This window comes from Salvia hispanica, chromosome 3, assembly GCF_029641045.1.
Source record: "Salvia hispanica isolate PSC_SH4W2 chromosome 3, Shi_PSC_v1, whole genome shotgun sequence".
NCBI classification, from domain to species: Eukaryota; Viridiplantae; Streptophyta; class Magnoliopsida; order Lamiales; family Lamiaceae; genus Salvia; species Salvia hispanica.
Window position 1 is genome coordinate 49,349,432 of NC_142694.1, and position 21,939 is coordinate 49,371,370.

Below are 21,939 nucleotides of genomic sequence, written 5' to 3' on the forward strand. Positions count from 1 at the left end.
CTGCTGAATCAGAAAATTTATACCATTTTTGACTTGCTAATACCACTCAAATAATAAACTTTCCCCTTTATTTTATATTTATATTATTTTTTATTTGGAACTTAATTAAAGTTTGAGTATTAAGAATCTTTTAAAAAACTGAACTGTACATTGAATTTCTGTAATGTGTAGGATCCTTAGTACACAAAGTAATTGAATGAACATTATCATTTATTGAAGAAATTATGTACAATTGTTCCATAAAAAGAGTCGCATTTTGTCATTTCATTTCGTTATCACATAAAAGTCACATTTCACTTTTACTATAAAATTATATTCCCATTTCGTTATTTCCACTCATATATTATTATAAAATTAATACTCCTTCCGTCTTATTTAAGATGACTCACTTTCCTTTTTTGTTTGTCATAATCAAGATTATTCATTACTAAAAATAGAAACATTTTATCTCTACTTTATTCTCTCTCTACTTTACACACAAAATAAAGTTGCATAAAATCCCGTGTTACTCAAAGAAAGGGTCATCTTCCTTGAGACGGGGAGAGTGTATATATACAAATGGAATACCATAGACATAGTCCAATAACTTATTCAACCTACTGTTTTTTTTTTTATATTTCTTAAAAAAATTTTTTGTTCATACCAAATATAATTCTTATTATGGAACACTATCAAAAAAAATTGGAAACAAACTCCGTAAAATGAAAAGAATTGACTTGGAGTATTACTTCCTCGAAATTTCTAAATATTGATATATTCATATATCGGTAGTATGTATTTTATTATTTCTTGTTATTGTAGATGTAATGCGAATATGTAACGATTTGTTTTGAAGCAAGAAGTAGTATGTAACACTTGTAAGAAAAATTATTGGTCATATGTATTTATTATTTCTTGTCATTGTAGATGTAATGCAAGTATATATAACGATTTGTTTTGAAACAAGAAGCGTGTAACACTTGCAAAAAATATTATTTTGTTTACCAAGATTTTTTTTTCTAGATATATTGTATATCATCGTACTGCTGGCAATCACATAATCTGGATATCAATTGATTAACTTTCTCAAACTTCAAGGCATTTTCTGGGTTGGGCTGTTTTCAATTTAGTCCAATCGGACTATTAATTTGATGAACAACCGCTGGTTAAAAATGAAATTAATAGTATAGGATGTGTTCAACTTTCATGATATACTATGATTTGGGCTTAATTCTTAGCTATTTCTATGGTTCATAGTCCCGATTCAAAATATAATGGCCCAAGATAATTTGTTAGGCCCGCACTATTCATAACATGTTTGCTAAGAATTAAATCAATAATGGGGAGACCTCTTTTACAAAATTACCCCCAAGAAATATAGAAAAGACAGATGAGTGTTTTGATCCATTAACCTGAAAGTAGAAATATTAGCTTCACCAAATACAACCCAAATCTTTCCAAAAAACTTATATGCTAGAAAATGTTATTTTAGCAATTTTATAGTAATATACAAATATCAATTTCAGCTCTTCCAAAATTATATTTTGCACCTGCCAATGCACATGTTTATTCCATATTTTAAGAGCTTACATATCCAATTTCCCATTGAAGGCCATAGTGAATGTACATGCCATACGAAAAACACAACTTCTAAATGATTTGCAAAGGTAAATAAGTGAGAAACATATCTGCTTGCGATCTAGGCACTAAAATAACAAAGCATCACCATTATTATAGAGTTTTGAAGTAGTAATAAAAAGACAAATAGATTATTGAAACTGAATTCCTCGTATTGTAAATTATGCAGTTTTAGGTTTTAGTGGTTCATAAACCTAGGAAGGATTTCATATCTTCCTTCAACTTTTGAGGAGTAGTAAATTCATCGCTGCTAGTGTACACATAAGAAGCAGCCTTACACGTCTCCACAAATATATCTCTGCATCTTCTCGGCAAAATTGTTCCCTTTGTGTACACAATTTGCATTAATTTTCTCCTGTGATTTTCAACTATTTCTTTTATCTCTGCAATAGCTTCCTCTTCAGTAATGCCTCTTCCGTCGGCTAGTAGAATGCTCATACAGTTGTTTCCTTTATTCTCCTTGCGTTCCTTCTATAAAATGAATCTTACTTCTATTTTTCATGTTTCTCAAAGTTAATTACAACAATAAGTCTCCACATATTTTGAAAATTTTTTATTTTTATTTTTATTTATTAAATATTTTAAAGGTGAGAAGAGAAAGCTTACCTCAAAACTGCAGACGTCGTTGATAAGGCGGATAATGATTGAGACATGCCTAGACAAATCAGTACATTCGTCACTCATGAGCATCTCATCGGACAACTTTACGCCGATGAATAACAAGGCCATGAGAACTACGATTTTTCCGGAAACTGATAACCACGATGTAGACATGTACTCATCCAAGCTTTGTTGCGAGCCATTGCTCCACGCATCTAATTCTACCTTGAATGATGATACTACTTCAACCCACTGCACTTGGAACATATAACTATCAAACCACCAAAAACTGAACTAGAAAAACCAAAAATAAAAAAAGAAGAAGATAATTTTCTATACTCAACATAAAAAAATACTATCGTATTAACCAATTAACATATCTAAACAATTATAATCTACGTAGTATCATAATATTAATAAATATGAATCACCGCAAAGTTTATTTTAGGTACAATATATATTTATATTATATATGTAATATAAAGAATAAATTCGGTTTTCGATTTTTATATATTCGAATCTAAAAACCAAAATTTGCCAAATAATTAAACCAACCCGAACTAAAACCTAAATAAAACCAAACCAAGTTTCAAATTTTGGTTTAGTTCGGGTTGGATGTTTAGTTTTAGGGTATTTTTTATAATGTCAGATGTTAATCCGCCTTGAAAATTGTGCTTACCATTCCAACTATAAATTCTTTGGTACTACGTCCTTGTGCTACACTAGCCATCACTGCCAATTCGTTTACTGTATTGTACAGTGCTGTGAAAATGATCTCAACTTCCATTGATTCGTATTCTGCACTCGCCTTTTCTTTCCATCTGTTTTGTTCATTGTATAAATGATGAACAAGTAGGAAACTGAAAAATATTACTAGTAATTTTTAATTTCCCTAGAGAGAGACATTTAGTGACATGATAGATTGATAAAATATGGAATTAAACATGTTTAAATCAATCAATTCATAAGAATATACGATTGAATAGCTGGGATTATTTTTAGCACTTCAAGATTTTACTTGGATTAAATTGCAAGAAATTAAGCTTACTCGTTGACTAATTCAAGAATGTTGTAGCACTCTTTTCTTGAACCACCATAGTCGAAAAAATCATCGATAAGGGTTGCAAGCACAGTTGTTTTAGTAAAGGCTAGACGAGCATGAGCAGACGTAGCACAATCATCGATGACTAATGAAGCCAGAAAATAAGAAATGAATACTACTTGTCTTCCAAACTTCAAAGTGTCCAGTCTACAATCTGCATACCACCTACATAATTTGGTTAATTCATGCAACAATTTTATGCTTATACTTTATATAAACATAAATAAAACTATACATAAACATAAAGTACATTGCCATGGTCATCATACCTTTGCAGTTGTTGAAGTTCTTTGTGGTACTGAGCTTGGCAAATAGTGAAATCTTGCATCGCCAATGCTACAAAATCTTCATTGCATATATTTGAGAATCTGTTGAAAAAATAAAACAGAGCATGATTCACTTTTAAGGTAAATTTATCATGAAAATTAAAGGAAAGAAAATACAAAAGAGCTTTGAGTGGAAGTCCAAGATGTCCAAATTGATATTGTAACAAGTAAAGTATCTATTAACATAAAAAAAAGTAAACTATAGGAGTATTAATTAGTAATATAAAAAGGCAAAATATATACACTTTGGGTAAATTCTTATCCTTGAGAGTTGAGAAGGAAGATTGTAGCCTAGTTCGCATGAAAGGTTAGAACTATGACGAAAATTCCCCTTTTTTCACAACTCATGACAATCTAGATCGATACACACTACAAAATCCATGGGTTCCATCCTAAAACCAATTCGTGATAAGAGGAGAGACACACGAGACTCATATTTGTATACTATTAAGTTTCAAATAGCCAACATACATAAAACATAAACATATACCTCCAATAAAGCAACTTCAATAAATTGGATGTTGTTACAATATTGCATACCTAGTTTTAAGTCTCAGAGCTTGATAATGACTCATGTCATATAGGTCAAGGTTTCGTCTAACTCCCAGCCTTATTGGTATGCCATGGTAGTTATTCATGTAGAATTCCACCTTGAATTTATGAGAGAAGATTAGTCTAAACTTAATCTTATCAGTGAATCAAAGCATATGAACTCACCAATTTGTGCAATTTCTTGTCAGGAATGGATTTACTATGCAACTGGTGGTTGAGAAAAGTGGTAGTCCAACCAAGTATATTCACAAGACACCTCTCTTCTTCGTCTATTCTCTCATGCGCTGCTCTGTAAAGCTCGATAACCATCGCCACGTCAACTGTTTGCTGGCTAACGCCATCTTGATTATCATATGGTGCAAGTTCCTCTATGAAGTGCACAAAATGAATGAATTGTTGTATACTATATTATAATGTATTTTAATGAATTGTTTCTACCTGAGGAAATTTCATATCCTTTAACTCGCAAAAGTCTAAATGCCATTGCATGAGTAGTAACATTGGAAAACATAATTTTGTGTTTTTGTTGCCACAACCTGTTTGATCATGGAAATCAAACCAATAATATAGAAGATGGTAATAAAACAAAGTAAAAGATGAAAATAAAAAACCATTAGACAACAGAATATGGAAGCACAAAATCAATTCTTTACTTACATGTATGTGCTTTCTAGGATAGTATCGATTTCGGATTGGAAGTAACGGTCGGGTCCCAACCTTTGAAGGGTGTCAATTACACACAGATTAGATGGTATATGAACAATTGCAGTTTCCAATGAATCGTTGATCTTCTCTTTTATATTTTGCATCAAGTCCTACAAGAATGCAACGGTACGTATAAGAGCATCTCCAATGCCAGCTAGCCAACCAGCTAGCCGAATCGCGTCGCTAGCCGGTCGGCTAGCCAAACCATTGGAGTAGGCCAGCGGGAAATCGGCCAAAATTTCGGCGTGGGCTAGCCGATGGCGTGGTGCTGGCCGATGCGCTGGCCGCCATTGTGGCGTGCCGATCGGCCAGCGATCGGCCAGCCCTATTTTTTAATTTTTTTTTAATTTTTGAAAAACTATATAAACGCGATTTTCTCTATCTCTAAATTTCTATACAAGAGCAACATCTAGCGATGGACAACAACAACTAGCCCAATACAAAATTAAGACCTAAAACAGAAACATGTCATACCGTCGGGCCGGGGGCGCAGAGAGGCCCCGGACCCCCATGGCAAGGGGGCGTCGCCCCCCTTGAACCCCTGACTCGCTGACCGGGCAGCGAGACCCCCGTTCGGCTAGCGACAAACTATAACAGATTGAAGGCATACTAACTTTTTAAATGTATTTTTTTAATAAATTAGTGAGGAGTAGAGTGGGGCGGTGGCTCGTGTGTGGAAGCCCGGATTTTTTTTATTATGTAATTTTTTTTTATTTTTAGTTAATGTACTTTTTTTTATTTAAATAAAATTAATGAATTTTTCCGTATATGTCTCGTAAATTTAATTCGGTAATTTAATCGTAATTTTAATTTCGTAAACGTAGTATATTTTGAATTATTTTTATTGCAGCTGGCCTATGGCTGGCCTAAATCTGATGTGGCAGGTGGATTTTTAGTGCTGCTAACGTGGCAGGGAGAGAGAGTGGCTGGCCTATGGCTGACCTATTTGCATTGGAGATGCTCTAAGTCCATTTTGGTCTTTGGGAATTTTCATTATCTTCTAACAGAAAAATTTATAGTGCATAATAAAAATAAGGGTATATGTCAATTTTGGTCCTAAACATATCACCAAAATAAAACATTCGTGCTTTGAAAAATAAGTCCATAATAAATGAAAATGTGGACGAAGTAGTCTTTTTTTACGGTTCTCTCAAAAAACTAACGGTCAACACTAATTGCACAGTGGCATGACCATTAGCTTTTTTTTACGGAACCGTCAAAAGAGGACCACTCCGACAAAGATCTCATTTATTATGGACTTGTTTTTCAAAAAGTGAAGTTTTGGACCAAATTCGTATTTTGATCATATATTTTGAAACAAATTTGACCTTTACTCTAAAAGTAATTATACGTACTTGTCCTTTCATTTATATAACTGAAACAAGATAATGATTTAGGAACTTACTATTGTAGTAAGGCTGCATCTAAAGGTGAGGGATGACTTATTGCCGGTAACCGGAAATCCATGGCCTGTGAAAATACAAGATGTATTTATTTACTACCCAATAAACATAATCAAGCATGCATTTATCAATAAACATATAAAGTGCTGACGTGGAAAAGTATTCCTCAAACTTCCAACTCTGGAGCCGGAGAAAGGGGTGACCAAGGCGAGCGACATTTTCAGTTCCGGCGGGAAGGTGGAGGATTGCGGTGGCGCCGTTGGTTGCCGGTGCCTCTATATATATTTAAGATGTAGCAACAGTCATATATAGATGTTCCGAATTATAGTGATTTGAATTTTTTATTCTTTCAACATTTTGTTATGCATTCCTCCTCTCGGCTTATACTCTCCGTCTGCATGATTACTAATTCGACATGAGATTTTATGTAGTGTTATTTTGTGCGTTTAGTAGAGAGAATAAAGTAAGAGAATGAAAAAAAATAGAAAGAGTAATTTTCTATATTTAGAAATGTGTCATTTAGAATCGGATATTCCAAAAAGGACAAAGAATAAGGGATGAATGAAAATAATAAAGAGTAAAGGTAAAAAATGGTCCTAAACATATGCTCATTTTACGATTTTGTTTCCAAACATTATGTTTTGAATTTTTACATCTCAAACATTTCAATTCAGATCGCAAACGGTCCAAAATTGACGGTTCCGTTAAATTGTAACGATCAATTAACAGCTTAATTTGGTCAAAATCGATTTTAAAGGCGTTGACTATTAAAACTTAACGGAACTGTCAATTTTGGACCGATTGTGATCCGTTGAAATGTTTGGGATGCAAAAGTTCAAAACATAATGTCTGGAATCAAAATCGTAAAATAGGTATATATTCAGGATTAATTTTAGCCATTACTCAATAACAAATATAGACAATTAATGGGAAACGGCTATATTAAATAAGTGAATTTTACATTGGCGTACTATTTGAGTTTGACTTAGTGGGCTATAAGCAAAACAAAATTTGGTGGTTATCAAACTTTGTTGTTAGCTGCACAAGCATTTATGTTGAGATAATTCACGAGGGCCATATTCGTGTACAATAAAGCTATGCTGCCACTGGCTAGCCATATAAAAATATATAAAAACATTATTCAAAAATTAAGAAAATTAAATCAAGTTGTTAATGCATAGCCCATAGGTATCCACACATACATCATCTCTAGCTTTGTAAAATAGATTCCTCAAATGTTTCTTTTAATATACTTCCTCGGTCCACGATATTTATAACATACACCATCAAGTTGTTAGTGCATAGGTATCTACGATATTTACTAGATTCCTCAAGTGTTTCTATTAATATAATTCTTCGGTCCACGATTATAAGTCTACATTTGATATAAAACAAATTTAAGAAATATAGCAATTTATGAGTAGAAAAATATTAGTGGATGATGAGTTCTATTTTTATAATTTATTTTATAATAAAATATGAGTTAGATAAAATAAAGTTAATGAAATATGAGGTCTACTAATAAAAATTGTAAAATGTAAATGAGACATTTATTGATGGACGGATGAAAATGTCAAAATTGGACATCTGTGGTGGATGGATGGAGTATTATTTAGTTTGATTGATAAGATAATACACACTAAAATAGATGTAAATATACTTCCTCTATTCCACCGAAGACATTTTCCTTTTTAGTTTATCTCAACTAAACATGACAAATGTCTGAAAAATAGAAATAATTTTATCTCTATTCCCCTTTCTTATTTTATATTCTCTCCACTTAACACAGAGAATAAATTAAGTTGCATAAAATTTTATACCAGTCAAAGAAAGAGTATCTATGGAGGTATATAGATGGTACCACACACAAAAACTCTTATATCTAGCTTACACCATAACAACTATTAATATGACATAACAAAATACTGATCAAATAACAAAAGTTACTATAAAAATGTAAAATTAGATATTTCTTGGATATATACTAGCAATTGGTTGTTCAGATGTCGCGATTAGATTGCTTGATACGATTGCACTTTTGGAATAATTGGGTGAATAATTGCATAAAGCTTGCTATGATGAATAATAGAAAATAACGGAGAATGAGTAAAATCTGTAGAGCGAAAGCGTACCTAGACCCATAACGAATTGGAAGGCGGAATTGCTTTGCAGCGGCTATGGATCTTCCAAACAATCAGAGACGTCCTTCACAATAGTCTCTTCCAAACAATCAGAGACGTCCTTCACAATAGTCTGTCAAGAGAATATAGAGATATTGAACGTTTTTCTGACGTCTAGGGACTATAAGCCTAGCTTATAAATTATAAGCCCCTTTATTTTCTATTCGTTACCCCATCAAATAAAAAATCACATATGGTATCTATGTTTATTTCCATAATAAATAAATATACTTTTAATCCACATTAAATCTTTATAGAATCATTTAATTGGACAACTAAAATATAACTATACATGTTAAATTAATTACGTGGAAGTCTAAATTTTTAACCAACACCACCAAGTGGGAAGTAAAATATTAAACGAATATAGATAAAAGTAAAATATTAAACGCACCACCAATTGGGAAGTAAAATATTAAACGAATATAGATAAAGTCAGAAACGCAAGGCCATCAAAATAAATCGCAAATTATCATATTGTAGAAAGGCAAACTAAGTTTGGCTCAAAGAAGTCACAACAATGTAGGTGTGAAACAAAATTCAATGTCGTTGCAATATGTTTATTTACGTATATAAAACAATGTTGATGTCACTCATAACCTGCAAGTGATCTTAACCTATATTCCTCTATCACAACTAATTTAAGTCAAAAAATTTGAACAGATTAAGAAGTTATATTGAAAAATAAAAAAAAGGAATAAAGTTGAAAAGATAAAATAATTGTAAATAATATGAATAATTGAATGTTTTATTATTTATCAGAAAAGGAAATAACTTAATTTAATTGAGGTGTCTCAAAAAAGAATATAACTCAACTTAATAGAAACGAAACGAATGAGTAATCTTACGCTAGTACTATATTATTTTGATATTTTAGTATTCCATCATAGCATATGAAATATTACTAGTAGACGAATGAGTAATCTTACACTAGTATATTATTTTGATATTTTAGTATTCCACCATAGCATATGAAATATTACTAGTGGATCACTAGTAGATCATTTATTAGTAATTGGTTGGCCGTCCAAAATTAAATGTCAATACTTTTGGTGGAACGACTGGCTAAGTATACTATTTTAAAACATTAAACATTTGTATGCTAACCAACCATCAATGTTATTGTATTACTTCGCTCTTGTTTTGAATCCTTGTTGTGACTATATTATTGTTATTTGTCTCTGTCCATAAAAATATATTCGCTCCATTTCATAGAAGATAACTCTATTCTTAGGCAATACAAAATTTTATATAATTTTATTTTGTGTGTTAAGTGGAGAAATTAAAGTAAGAAAAAGAGAATAAAGTAAAAATAAAAATTATTTTCATTTTTAATAATGAGGTCATCTTAATTGGAACAAACCAAAAAAAAATGAGTCATTTTCAGTGGGACGGAGAGAATAGTTTACTTTTTTTTTCAATATTAAATTGTCTATTAAATACTCCCTCCGTTCCATAGTAATAGGGACGTTTTTCCATTTCCGCCTGTTCCATAGTAATTGAGTCATTTCTCTTTTTAGTAAAAGTCAACACATTTTTCCACACCTACTTTACTCTCTCTTACTTTTTTCTATCTTCATCTCTCTACCTTTTTCATTTTCCACTTTATTCTCTCTTTACTTAACTCACCTAACACAATTTTTCTTAATCTCCACGCGGAAAAGTTTTGCCTCCATTACTATGAAACGGAGGGAGTATAAGTTTCTATCTTTTACAAGGTGAATTTCATTTAACTAACACTACTTTAATCGTTTTCCTCTTAACTTTTTTTTTTTCAATTTTACATTAATACTGACCATCAAAACTATTTTTAATGGTAAAAAGAAGTATAGAAACCCATGTTTAAATAAAAATGTAGAAATAGCTTTCGCAAAACTAGTGTATCGTAAGATTCATAGTGGTTTTTGTCCATGTCTTGTGTGTTGTGACATAAGAACGTGGGAGGCAAATTTTTTTAGTCTAAGAACGTGGGAGCGTGGGGGCTGGGAGGGCAGTTGTAACGGCAAATATCAATGACAATTGCTCTGGGGGGTTCGACTTGAACTCGTTTAGCGATTAGGCAGGCATGTATAACGTTTTGGGTACTACCGATACCGGTTCGTCGCCGGGCACCCAAGGCTCGACAACTCCGCCGGTGTACCAACCACCACATTTTGATGTGGATGCATACTATCGTCCCTCCCCCAGAGGTGCGGGCAATCGCCGGGATTATTCCAAATTCCGGAGAATTTTCCGGATGAACGCACTTAGGAATACCGGCCGATAGGTGGACGCTCTGCCAGGATCGGCGTCAATGCCGAGGTGGCCGAGGAGGAAGAGGGCGACGACGAGGTTGTGGTGGACGGCGGCCGTCATCCATACAACCAAAAAGAGACGTTGGCTCTGTACGACGCTTGGATCACCGTCTCGTACGATCATGTCGTCGGGAATCAACAAACCAGCTTGTGTTTCTGGAAAAAAGTCACCGAACTTTACAACGCACGAAGGCCGAAGAAGACCTTTGCCCGCAACGTGAAAAATGCTCCGCGGTCATTGGGACCGATGCGACAAAGATGTCAAAAAATTTTGCGCGATATACATGGTAGAAGAGGCGAATTACCAAAGCGGAGCCAGTGGAGCCGACATTCTGAGAGAGGCGTTGCGGGTGTTTAAAGACGACGTCGGTAAAGATTTCAAGTATGTCGATGTTTGGTCGCAAGTCCACCACCTTGAAAGATGGGCTGGCGGTGTCCAGTCGGGCTCGAGATCGCAACGCACGAAGCACACAGCGCGTGGCCAATACTCGTCTAGTGAGGGCGGCTCAGGCAACACCTCACAAGAGGGCACGTCAACCGATGATGCAGGGGGGTCTTCCGGTTCACGACGTCGGCCACAAGGGACCAAGGCGGCGAAGGCGGCTAGAGCGAGGGGGAGGGGTAGGGGCCGCGGCGAATCAAGCCAGGCGGGCTCGGGCTCGGGCTCCGGTACGGGCTCGAACACCCTAATGTCCATGTACCTGCTCGCCACGATGGCTGACACTTCAAAAATGAGTCCTCCCCAATTCGAAGCCCATATGGGCGGCATTGAGCATATGAAAGCTCAACTTGGTATTCAGTCTCGATTTAACTTGGGTGCACCGCCACAGACTTCGGGGGATGATTCGCCGGCGGAGTAGTTTTTATAGTTTAATTTAGAGTATTTTAATTATGTATTTTTAATTTTTTTTAGGATTTTAATTATGTATTTTTTTTTATTTTTAGGATTTTAAATTATGTATTTTTTATTTTTTAGGCCTTTAATTTGTCATTTTTATTTTATTTAATGAAGTGTGTTTTTATTAATTGAATTTTTTGGAATTAAAAATAAAAAATAAAATTGAATGAATAGTTAAGGGATGAGATGGTTAAGAGATGGAGGGATGCAGGTGTTGTCTCTTAGTTAAGAGATGGGCTGAAAAGTACAGTGAGGCCCATGAATAGTTAAGGGATGAGATGGTTAAGGGATGAATAAGAGATGGTGTTGTGGATGGCATAAATACCTGCAAGTATACAAAGTAGGAATAGTATAGCTAAAGGTCAGTATCAGATATCGATTTCGGGAAAAACAATCAGAGACTCTCTACCTTCTACTAAGCTTCATTCACTATTTGAAAAACCGAAACTTTTGGAGATTTTGAAAACTAAAAACAAGTTGAAAGCAAATAAACAACTAATGCAAATAATTAAAGAGGTAAAATATGAGAGATAAGAGAATTCCGTGGATGTGCGTTCACAGTTATGGTTATCCAAATTTCAACTATAATAACCTAGCACAGTTTATACTTCGATAGAACGAGTCACTTAAGTTTTTCCCATGCGGCACAAACGTAGATTACTAACACTAGGGTTGTGAATTCTAGATTAGACTCTAACTATCAAAGTCTCATTCCAATAGATTAGATTATAACTCCTTAAGTTCTTAAGACTCAAGCCCTCACAAAAGGTCCCTTCTCTCGAGTGCAGATAAACCTATGTGTTGTACTCGTTCCTTTTACAACGTAAAACTAGCTATCTCTCGATTAATCTAGTTAAACAGATATAGTTCTAAAGTTGGCCAGAAAAAATGACAATAAAAGCACAAGAACAAGCAAAACAATCACAAGAGCTAGGAAAAAGTTCATTTCAACAAATCAAAACATGTTCATAATAGATTTCACCAAAAATTCTACAAAAGATGTTTAACTATTCATAGACAAGTAGTAAAAACAAAAGTAGAAGTACTAGACATGAAAGAAATTGATAAAACCCAAGGTTGAATCTTCAATCTTTAGTCTTCTCTTGCCTGGATCTGCAGAGCTCCACTACAAAGTACTAGACATGAAAGCAAAACAATCACAAGAGCTAGGAAAAAGTTCATTTCAATAAATCAAAACATGTTCATAATAGATTTCACCAAAAATTCTACAAAAGATGTTCAACTACTCATAAACAAGTAGTAAAAACAAAAGTAAAAGTACTAGACATGAAGAAAATTGATAAAACCCAAGGTTGAATCTTCAGTCTTCTCTTGCCTGGATCTGCAGAGCTCCGCTCCAAAGGAAGATGCATGAATTATGTGTGGAAGATGGAATGGAAGAATGTGTAAAGGGGGAAGGATTGGAGGTTTTGAGATAAAGATTATGAATTAGGTTAAGAGATATTTTTAGGCTGTAAAAAGGTTTATTTTTGACAATTTTCGTGCCCTACAATAAATGGGAGAGATTTGGGCAACAATTTATTTTATTCCTTGAATTTCGGCCTAATTTCCATCAGCTTTGACTGCACTGCGCAATATTTGTAGAATGGTCATAACTTTCTCCATAAAACTCCGATTAAGATTTGCAAGGTATCCACGCGAAGCTCTTTCGAAGACGAAGAGAATGGTATTAATCACTGATTGGACTTCAATACTACCCCTAAACTCAGCTTGAACCGAGGCTGTTGCACCTTGGACTTTTTGCACCTTTTTCTGCCTGATTCTATCATTTCTCAACTAACACGTCAAAATACCAACATGCATAACATATTCAATTTAAGAAAATAATTTGCATGATTGACACTTAAAACAAATCAAATCTAGCCCTTACAAACATGCAAAATCTGTGTTTGTCACCTATACATTTTCAAAATATATTAAGGGCTGAGTACTTGTTGTACTCAGTGGACACATGTTAAAATATATCTTCATAAAAACTGGTTTTGTCAAGCCATCACTAAGTGAACCCAGGGTTTTATTGAAATGTCTGAGAACACTAAAATCATTTTCTCTTCAAATTGTGACTGCGCAGTAAATTTTCCCAAAAACTATACCATATCGGAACTTTTTTTTGGCGCCGGAAATGTGGCCACATTCCACGGTCACAACAACTGGCCAACTTAAAGGATGGCTCACGGTCCTTGGTGTACACTAGCCCGAGCAGTGAAGAATGTGTAAAGGGGGAAGGATTGGAGGTTTTGAGATAAAGATTATGAATTAGGTTAAGAGATATTTTTAGGCTGTAAAAAGGTTTATTTTTGACAATTTTCGTGCCCTACAATAAATGGGAGAGATTTGGGCAACAATTTATTTTATTCCTTGAATTTCTGCCTAATTTCCATCAGCTTTGACTGCACTGCGCAATATTTGTAGAATGGTCATAACTTTCTCCATAAAACTCCGATTAAGACTTGCAAGGTATCCACGCGAAGCTCTTTCGAAGACGAAGAGAATGGTATTAATCACTGATTGGACTTCAATACTACCCCTAAACTCAGCTTGAACCGAGGCTGTTGCACCTTGGACTTTTTGCACCTTTTTCTGCCTGATTCTATCATTTCTCAACTAACACGTCAAAATACCAACATGCATAACATATTCAATTTAAGAAAATAATTTGCATGATTGACACTTAAAACAAATCAAATCTAGCCCTTACAAACATGCAAAATCTGTGTTTGTCACCTATACATTTTTAAAATATATTAAGGGCTGAGTACTTGTTGTACTCAGTGGACACATGTTAAAATATATCTTCATAAAAACTGGTTTTGTCAAGCCATCACTAAGTGAACCCAGGGTTTTATTGAAATGTCTGAGAACACTAAAATCATTTTCTCTTCAAATTGTGACTGCGCAGTAAATTTTCCCAAAAACTATACCATATCGGAACTTCTTTTTGGCGCCGGAAATGTGGCCACATTCCACGGTCACAACAACTGGCCAACTTAAAGGATGGCTCACGGTCCTTGGTGTACACTAGCCCGAGCAGTGAAGAATGTGTAAAGGGGGAAGGATTGGAGGTTTTGAGATAAAGATTATGAATTAGGTTAAGAGATATTTTTAGGCTGTAAAAAGGTTTATTTTTGACAATTTTCGTGCCCTACAATAAATGGGAGAGATTTGGGCAACAATTTATTTTATTCCTTGAATTTCTGCCTAATTTCCATCAGCTTTGACTGCACTGCGCAATATTTGTAGAATGGTCATAACTTTCTCCATAAAACTCCGATTAAGACTTGCAAGGTATCCACGCGAAGCTCTTTTTAAGACGAAGAGAATGGTATTAATCACTGATTGGACTTCAATACTACCCCTAAACTCAGCTTGAACCGAGGCTGTTGCACCTTGGACTTTTTGCACCTTTTTCTGCCTGATTCTATCATTTCTCAACTAACACGTCAAAATACCAACATGCATAACATATTCAATTTAAGAAAATAATTTGCATGATTGACACTTAAAACAAATCAAATCTAGCCCTTAAAAACATGCAAAATCTGTGTTTGTCACCTATACATTTTTAAAATATATTAAGGGCTGAGTACTTGTTGTACTCAGTGGACACATGTCAAAATATATCTTCATAAAAACTGGTTTTGTCAAGCCATCACTAAGTGAACCCAGGGTTTTATTGAAATGTCTGAGAACACTAAAATCATTTTCTCTTCAAATTGTGACTGCGCAGTAAATTTTCCCAAAAACTATACCATTTCTGAACTTCTTTTTGGTGCCGGAAATGTGGCCACATTCCACGGTCACAACAACTGGCCAACTTAAAGGATGGCTCACGGTCCTTGGTGTACACTAGCCCGAGCAGTGAAGAATGTGTAAAGGGGGAAGGATTGGAGGTTTTGAGATAAAGATTATGAATTAGGTTAAGAGATATTTTTAGGCTGTAAAAAGGTTTATTTTTGACAATTTTCGTGCCCTACAATAAATGGGAGAGATTTGGGCAACAATTTATTTTATTCCTTGAATTTCGGCCTAATTTCCATCAGCTTTGACTGCACTGCGCAATATTTGTAGAATGGTCATAACTTTCTCCATAAAACTCCGATTAAGACTTGCAAGGTATCCACGCGAAGCTCTTTCGAAGACGAAGAGAATGGTATTAATCACTGATTGGACTTCAATACTACCCCTAAACTCAGCTTGAACCGAGGCTGTTGCACCTTGGACTTTTTGCACCTTTTTCTGCCTGATTCTATCATTTCTCAACTAACACGTCAAAATACCAACATGCATAACATATTCAATTTAAGAAAATAATTTGCATGATTGACACTTAAAACAAATCAAATCTAGCCCTTACAAACATGCAAAATCTGTGTTTGTCACCTATACATTTTTAAAATATATTAAGGGCTGAGTACTTGTTGTACTCAGTGGACACATGTTAAAATATATCTTCATAAAAACTGGTTTTGTCAAGCCATCACTAAGTGAACCCAGGGTTTTATTGAAATGTCTGAGAACACTAAAATCATTTTCTCTTCAAATTGTGACTGCGCAGTAAATTTTCCCAAAAACTATACCATATCGGAACTTTTTTTTGGCGCCGGAAATGTGGCCACATTCCACGGTCACAACAACTGGCCAACTTAAAGGATGGCTCACGGTCCTTGGTGTACACTAGCCCGAGCAGTGAAGAATGTGTAAAGGGGGAAGGATTGGAGGTTTTGAGATAAAGATTATGAATTAGGTTAAGAGATATTTTTAGGCTGTAAAAAGGTTTATTTTTGACAATTTTCGTGCCCTACAATAAATGGGAGAGATTTGGGCAACAATTTATTTTATTCCTTGAATTTCTGCCTAATTTCCATCAGCTTTGACTGCACTGCGCAATATTTGTAGAATGGTCATAACTTTCTCCATAAAACTCCGATTAAGACTTGCAAGGTATCCACGCGAAGCTCTTTCGAAGACGAAGAGAATGGTATTAATCACTGATTGGACTTCAATACTACCCCTAAACTCAGCTTGAACCGAGGCTGTTGCACCTTGGACTTTTTGCACCTTTTTCTGCCTGATTCTATCATTTCTCAACTAACACGTCAAAATACCAACATGCATAACATATTCAATTTAAGAAAATAATTTGCATGATTGACACTTAAAACAAATCAAATCTAGCCCTTAAAAACATGCAAAATCTGTGTTTGTCACCTATATATTTTTAAAATATATTAAGGGCTGAGTAATTGTTGTACTCAGTGGACACATGTCAAAATATATCTTCATAAAAACTGGTTTTGTCAAGCCATCACTAAGTGAACCCAGGGTTTTATTGAAATGTCTGAGAACACTAAAATCATTTTCTCTTCAAATTGTGACTGCGCAGTAAATTTTCCCAAAAACTATACCATTTCTGAACTTCTTTTTGGTGCCGGAAATGTGGCCACATTCCACGGTCACAACAACTGGCCAACTTAAAGGATGGCTCACGGTCCTTGGTGTACACTAGCCCGAGCAGTGAAGAATGTGTAAAGGGGGAAGGATTGGAGGTTTTGAGATAAAGATTATGAATTAGGTTAAGAGATATTTTTAGGCTGTAAAAAGGTTTATTTTTGACAATTTTCGTGCCCTACAATAAATGGGAGAGATTTGGGCAACAATTTATTTTATTCCTTGAATTTCTGCCTAATTTCCATCAGCTTTGACTGCACTGCACAATATTTGTAGAATGGTCATAACTTTCTCCATAAAACTCCGATTAAGACTTGCAAGGTATCCACGCGAAGCTCTTTCGAAGACGAAGAGAATGGTATTAATCACTGATTGGACTTCAATACTACCCCTAAACTCAGCTTGAACCGAGGCTGTTGCACCTTGGACTTTTTGCACCTTTTTCTGCCTGATTCTATCATTTCTCAACTAACACGTCAAAATACCAACATGCATAACATATTCTATTTAAGAAAATAATTTGCATGATTGACACTTAAAACAAATCAAATCTAGCCCTTAAAAACATGCAAAATCTGTGTTTGTCACCTATACATTTTTAAAATATATTAAGGGCTGAGTACTTGTTGTACTCAGTGGACACATGTCAAAATATATCTTCATAAAAACTGGTTTTGTCAAGCCATCACTAAGTGAACCCAGGGTTTTATTGAAATGTCTGAGAACACTAAAATCATTTTCTCTTCAAATTGTGACTGCGCAGTAAATTTTCCCAAAAACTATACCATATCTGAACTTCTTTTTTTTGTGCCGGAAATGTGGCCACATTCCACGGTCACAACAACTGGCCAACTTAAAGGATGGCTCACGGTCCTTGGTGTACACTAGCCCGAGCAGTGAATCACTCCTCACTTAGACCCGAATTCGATTATAACATAAACTGGCTAGTAGGGTCGCTCCCTTTCTAGACAAACAAATAGACAATACTCAAAACAAAAATATGGAAAGGCAAAACATTCTATAAATTTAAATAACTGAAAGCAAGTTTGGCAAGAAGAAATTCAAGAGTAAGTTCGATGATACGAAGTCCGATCCAAATGGAGCCAAGGAGACTCGTTCTTGCCACTGGTGCAAGAAGTCCGACCTCATTAAGAAAGATTGCTTCGCTTGGAAAAGGAAGCAAGCTTCAGAAAAAGGGTCGAATTCTAATATTGTCTTTAGTGAAGATGATGGGGTACCAGAAGTCTTGAATGTGGTGGATACAACTGATGAGAACTCTTGGATCATGGATTTAGGGTGCTCTTTTCATATGAGCCCCAATATTGATTGGTTCCAGAATATGAAGCCGGGTAATGGAACAGTGCTCCTAGGGATTGATCAAGTTTGTCAGATCTAGGGGATTGGCAGTATAAAGTTGAGGATGCATGATGGATCTATTAAGATTCTCATTAAGGTAATATTCATACCTCAAATTAAAAGAAATCTTATTTCTCTTGAGACATTGGAACTTAAGGGATATTCATTCAATTCATCTGATGGGAGAATGATAGTTCACAAAGGATCAGAAGTGAAGATGGTGGCTAAGAGAATTAGGAGTCTATATTACCTTGATGCCACTGTCATACTTGGGGAAGCAAATGCCACTGTGGTGCAAGATTTGAAACTATGGCATTTTGAGGATGGGACATCCTGCAGAAGGAAGCCTCAGGCAAGCGGTGAAGAGGGGGCTGATCAATGGTGATACTGGGCAAAAGATGGATCAATGTGAAGATTGCATCAGAGGAAAAGCTAAGAAGCTGCCATTCCCAGCATGTAAACACCATATTTCTACCTCTCCACTAGACTATGCACACTCTAACTTGTGGGTACTTGCCCCTGTGAATTCTCTGGGAGAGGGGAGGTATTATATGTCGATCATAGATGATTATTCAAGGAAAGCTTGGGTTTATATCTTGAAAGAAAAGTCAGATGTTTTTTCTGTGTTTAAGAATTGGTGCAAGGAAGTGGAGTTGGAAAAAGGTTGTTCACTTAAGTGTTTTAGGACAGATAATGGTCTTGAATACCTATCTAAGGAATTTGATAGTTTCTGTAAAGAAAAGGGAATGAAAAGGCACAGAACAGTCTAACTAATCTCCAACAAAATGGCATTGTTGAGAGGCTAAAATAGGATATTGCTGGAAAGGGTAAGGTGTATGCTACTTTCATCAGGTTTAAAAAAGAAGTTCGGGGGGAAACAATTTCTATAGCTACTCATCTAATCAACAAGTGTCCTTCATCTAGTATAAATGGTGAAATTCCTGATGAGAAGTGGTATGGAAGTCAGGCTGATTATTCTAGACTCAGGTCATTTGGCTGAAGAGCCTTTGCTCACACTAGAGAGAGTAAACTGGATCCAAGGGCATTGAGGTGTGTAGTGCTTGGATATCAAAAAGGTGTGAAGGGTTGCAGATTATGGTGTTTGGAGCCCAAGAATCACAAGATAGTGGTAAGCAGGGATGTTGTATTAGATCAGATGCCTTGTTTCAAGAGTGACAAGAATGCTACTAGTGGATGATTTTTTTGAGGTGGAGTCTAGCGCCTGATTCAAGGGAAACCCTGGGTTCTGATACACCAGCCTGATGATGATCATGTGGGTGATCAACTGGTTGCTCCAGAATAGCAAGGGCAGGACCTAAGCGATTACTTATTAGCCAGAGATAGAGCAAGGAGAACTAATAGGAGGTTGCCAGCAAAATATCCAGATTGTGAAATGTTGTCTTTTGCTTTGGATGTAGCTGAGCAGATAGAATATTCTGAGCCAGCTACGTATTTAGAAGCAATTAGTGGACCAGAGAAGGAGAAAATGGATCAGTGCAATGAAAGATGAATTTGATTCTCTCATCAGAAATAAGACCTGGATCCTGGCCGATAAGGATGTGATGAGGAGAGTCATAAGCTGTAAATGGGTATATAAGAAGAAAATTGAAACTGCTGATCAAGAAAAGGTCAGGCTCATAGCTAGATTAGTTGCTCGGGGGTTCACTCAAGAAGAAGGGGTGGATTTTAATGAAGTATTTTCACCAGTTGTAAAGCACACCTCTCTTAGAATGCTCCTGGCTATGGTTGCACAAAAGGATTGGTTTCTAGAACAACTTGATGTTAAAACCACATTCTTAAATGGAGAGCTTGAAGAAACCATATACATGGCTCAACCCAAAGGTTTTGAAGTCCCTGGATTAGAGGACAAAGTTTGTATGCTTAAAAGAAGCATATATGGTCTGAAGCAAAGTTCAAGACAATGGTATAAGAAATTTGGAAAGTGCATGTACTGGCATGGCCTTAGAAAGTCTAAATATGACAATTGTGTGTATGTTAGAAGACAGAAGGGATCTTCTGACGTATATTTGCTGCTATATATGTTGGTGGCTGGACTTGACATTGGTGAGATCAGAAAGATCAAGGAGCAGCTGAAAGCTAATTTTGAAATGAATGATTTGGGTGAGGCTAGGAGGATATTAGGAATGGACATGATCAGGACAGAAAAAGAGGAAAGTTATGGATGTTCCAGTCAAACTATATCAGTAAGATCTTGAAGAAATTCAATATACAGAACATGAAGCCTACTGGAACTCCTCTAGCCCAACATTTCAAATTGTCTTGTGATCAAAGACCAAAGTCAGAAGAAGAAAAGGTGGAGATGAGTCTGATTCCCTACTCAAACATTGTAGGAAGCATCACGTATATAATGATTTGTACAAGGCTAGATTTGGCTTATGCTATCAGTGCTACAAGTAGGTATATGACAGATCATGGGAGGGAACACTGAAATGTTTTAAAGTGGACTCTCAGGTACCTAAAAGGAGCTGATAATCTGGAAATTTTATATGAGCATAAGTCAGAAAAAGAAGGGGATGCATTACATGGTTTTTGTGATTCAGACAATGCTACCAATCTGGATACAAGAAGATCTCAGACAGGGTATGTTTTCACTATCTATGGTTCAGCAATTTGCTGGAAGTTAGTGCTCCAAGATGTGGTTGCTTTGTCCACCACGGAAGCTGAATACATGGCTCTAACCCCAGCTGTGAAAGAGAGTAAATGGCTGAAAGGTTTGACATCAGATTTTGGGATAAATCAGCAAGCTATAACAGTCCATTGTGATAACAATGGGACAATATGTCTTGCTAAGCACCAGATGTTCCATGAAAGGTACAAGCATATAGATGTGACTTTAGTTTATTAGAGGTGGGGTGGAGAAGATTGATACAACTCACAATCCCTCGGATATGCTCACCAAGCCTTTGAGCAAGGAAAAGTTTGAATATTGTTTAAAGCTTTTAAACTTGATCCATGTTACTGGTTGTGCTGAATGATTAATCCAAGGTGGAGGTTTGTTAATTGATGAATTAACATTCAGCTCAAGAAATGAGCTCAGTGATAAGACCGTTGGAAGCTAGACATTACTTGGGATCAAGGCGCTTAATGTTTCCCTTCTGTTTGCCATAAGAGCAGCATGGACTTCGGCTAGGGTAATGGCTCTATCTTGACCATACAAGATCGCATCCCGCATATAATCATAGGAATTGAGCAAGGCGTTGAGGACCAATATTGCCTTATCTTGATCACTGATCTTCACATCTACGGCCTCAAGATCATCTATTGATTTCGCAAAGTCCTCCAATTGCTCAATAATTGATCTTTCTTCAGAGAAACTGTAAGAGTACAACCTCCTCTTCATGTAGAGGCGATTGGCTAACGATTTCGCCAAATAAACTTCATCCAGCTTCGCCAAGATCGCTACTGCTGTTTTCTGG

The 21,939-nt window shown here is 35.7% G+C and overlaps 1 protein-coding gene across 1 annotated transcript; it reads right to left on the minus strand.

The window, feature by feature from the left end:
* Nucleotides 1-1,803: 1,803 nt before the first annotated feature.
* Nucleotides 1,804-6,558, minus strand: LOC125216457 (sclareol synthase, chloroplastic-like). Its single transcript, XM_048118169.2, has 11 exons — nucleotides 6,457-6,558; nucleotides 6,308-6,372; nucleotides 4,855-5,012; nucleotides 4,636-4,733; nucleotides 4,363-4,565; nucleotides 4,186-4,295; nucleotides 3,589-3,687; nucleotides 3,266-3,484; nucleotides 2,897-3,038; nucleotides 2,224-2,469; nucleotides 1,804-2,088 (listed from the first exon to the last, which is right to left on the minus strand). Exons 1-11 carry the CDS (start codon nucleotides 6,521-6,523, stop codon nucleotides 1,804-1,806), a joined length of 1,692 nt encoding a protein of 563 aa, XP_047974126.2. The 5' UTR covers nucleotides 6,524-6,558.
* Between the last annotated feature and the right edge of the window lie 15,381 nt (nucleotides 6,559-21,939).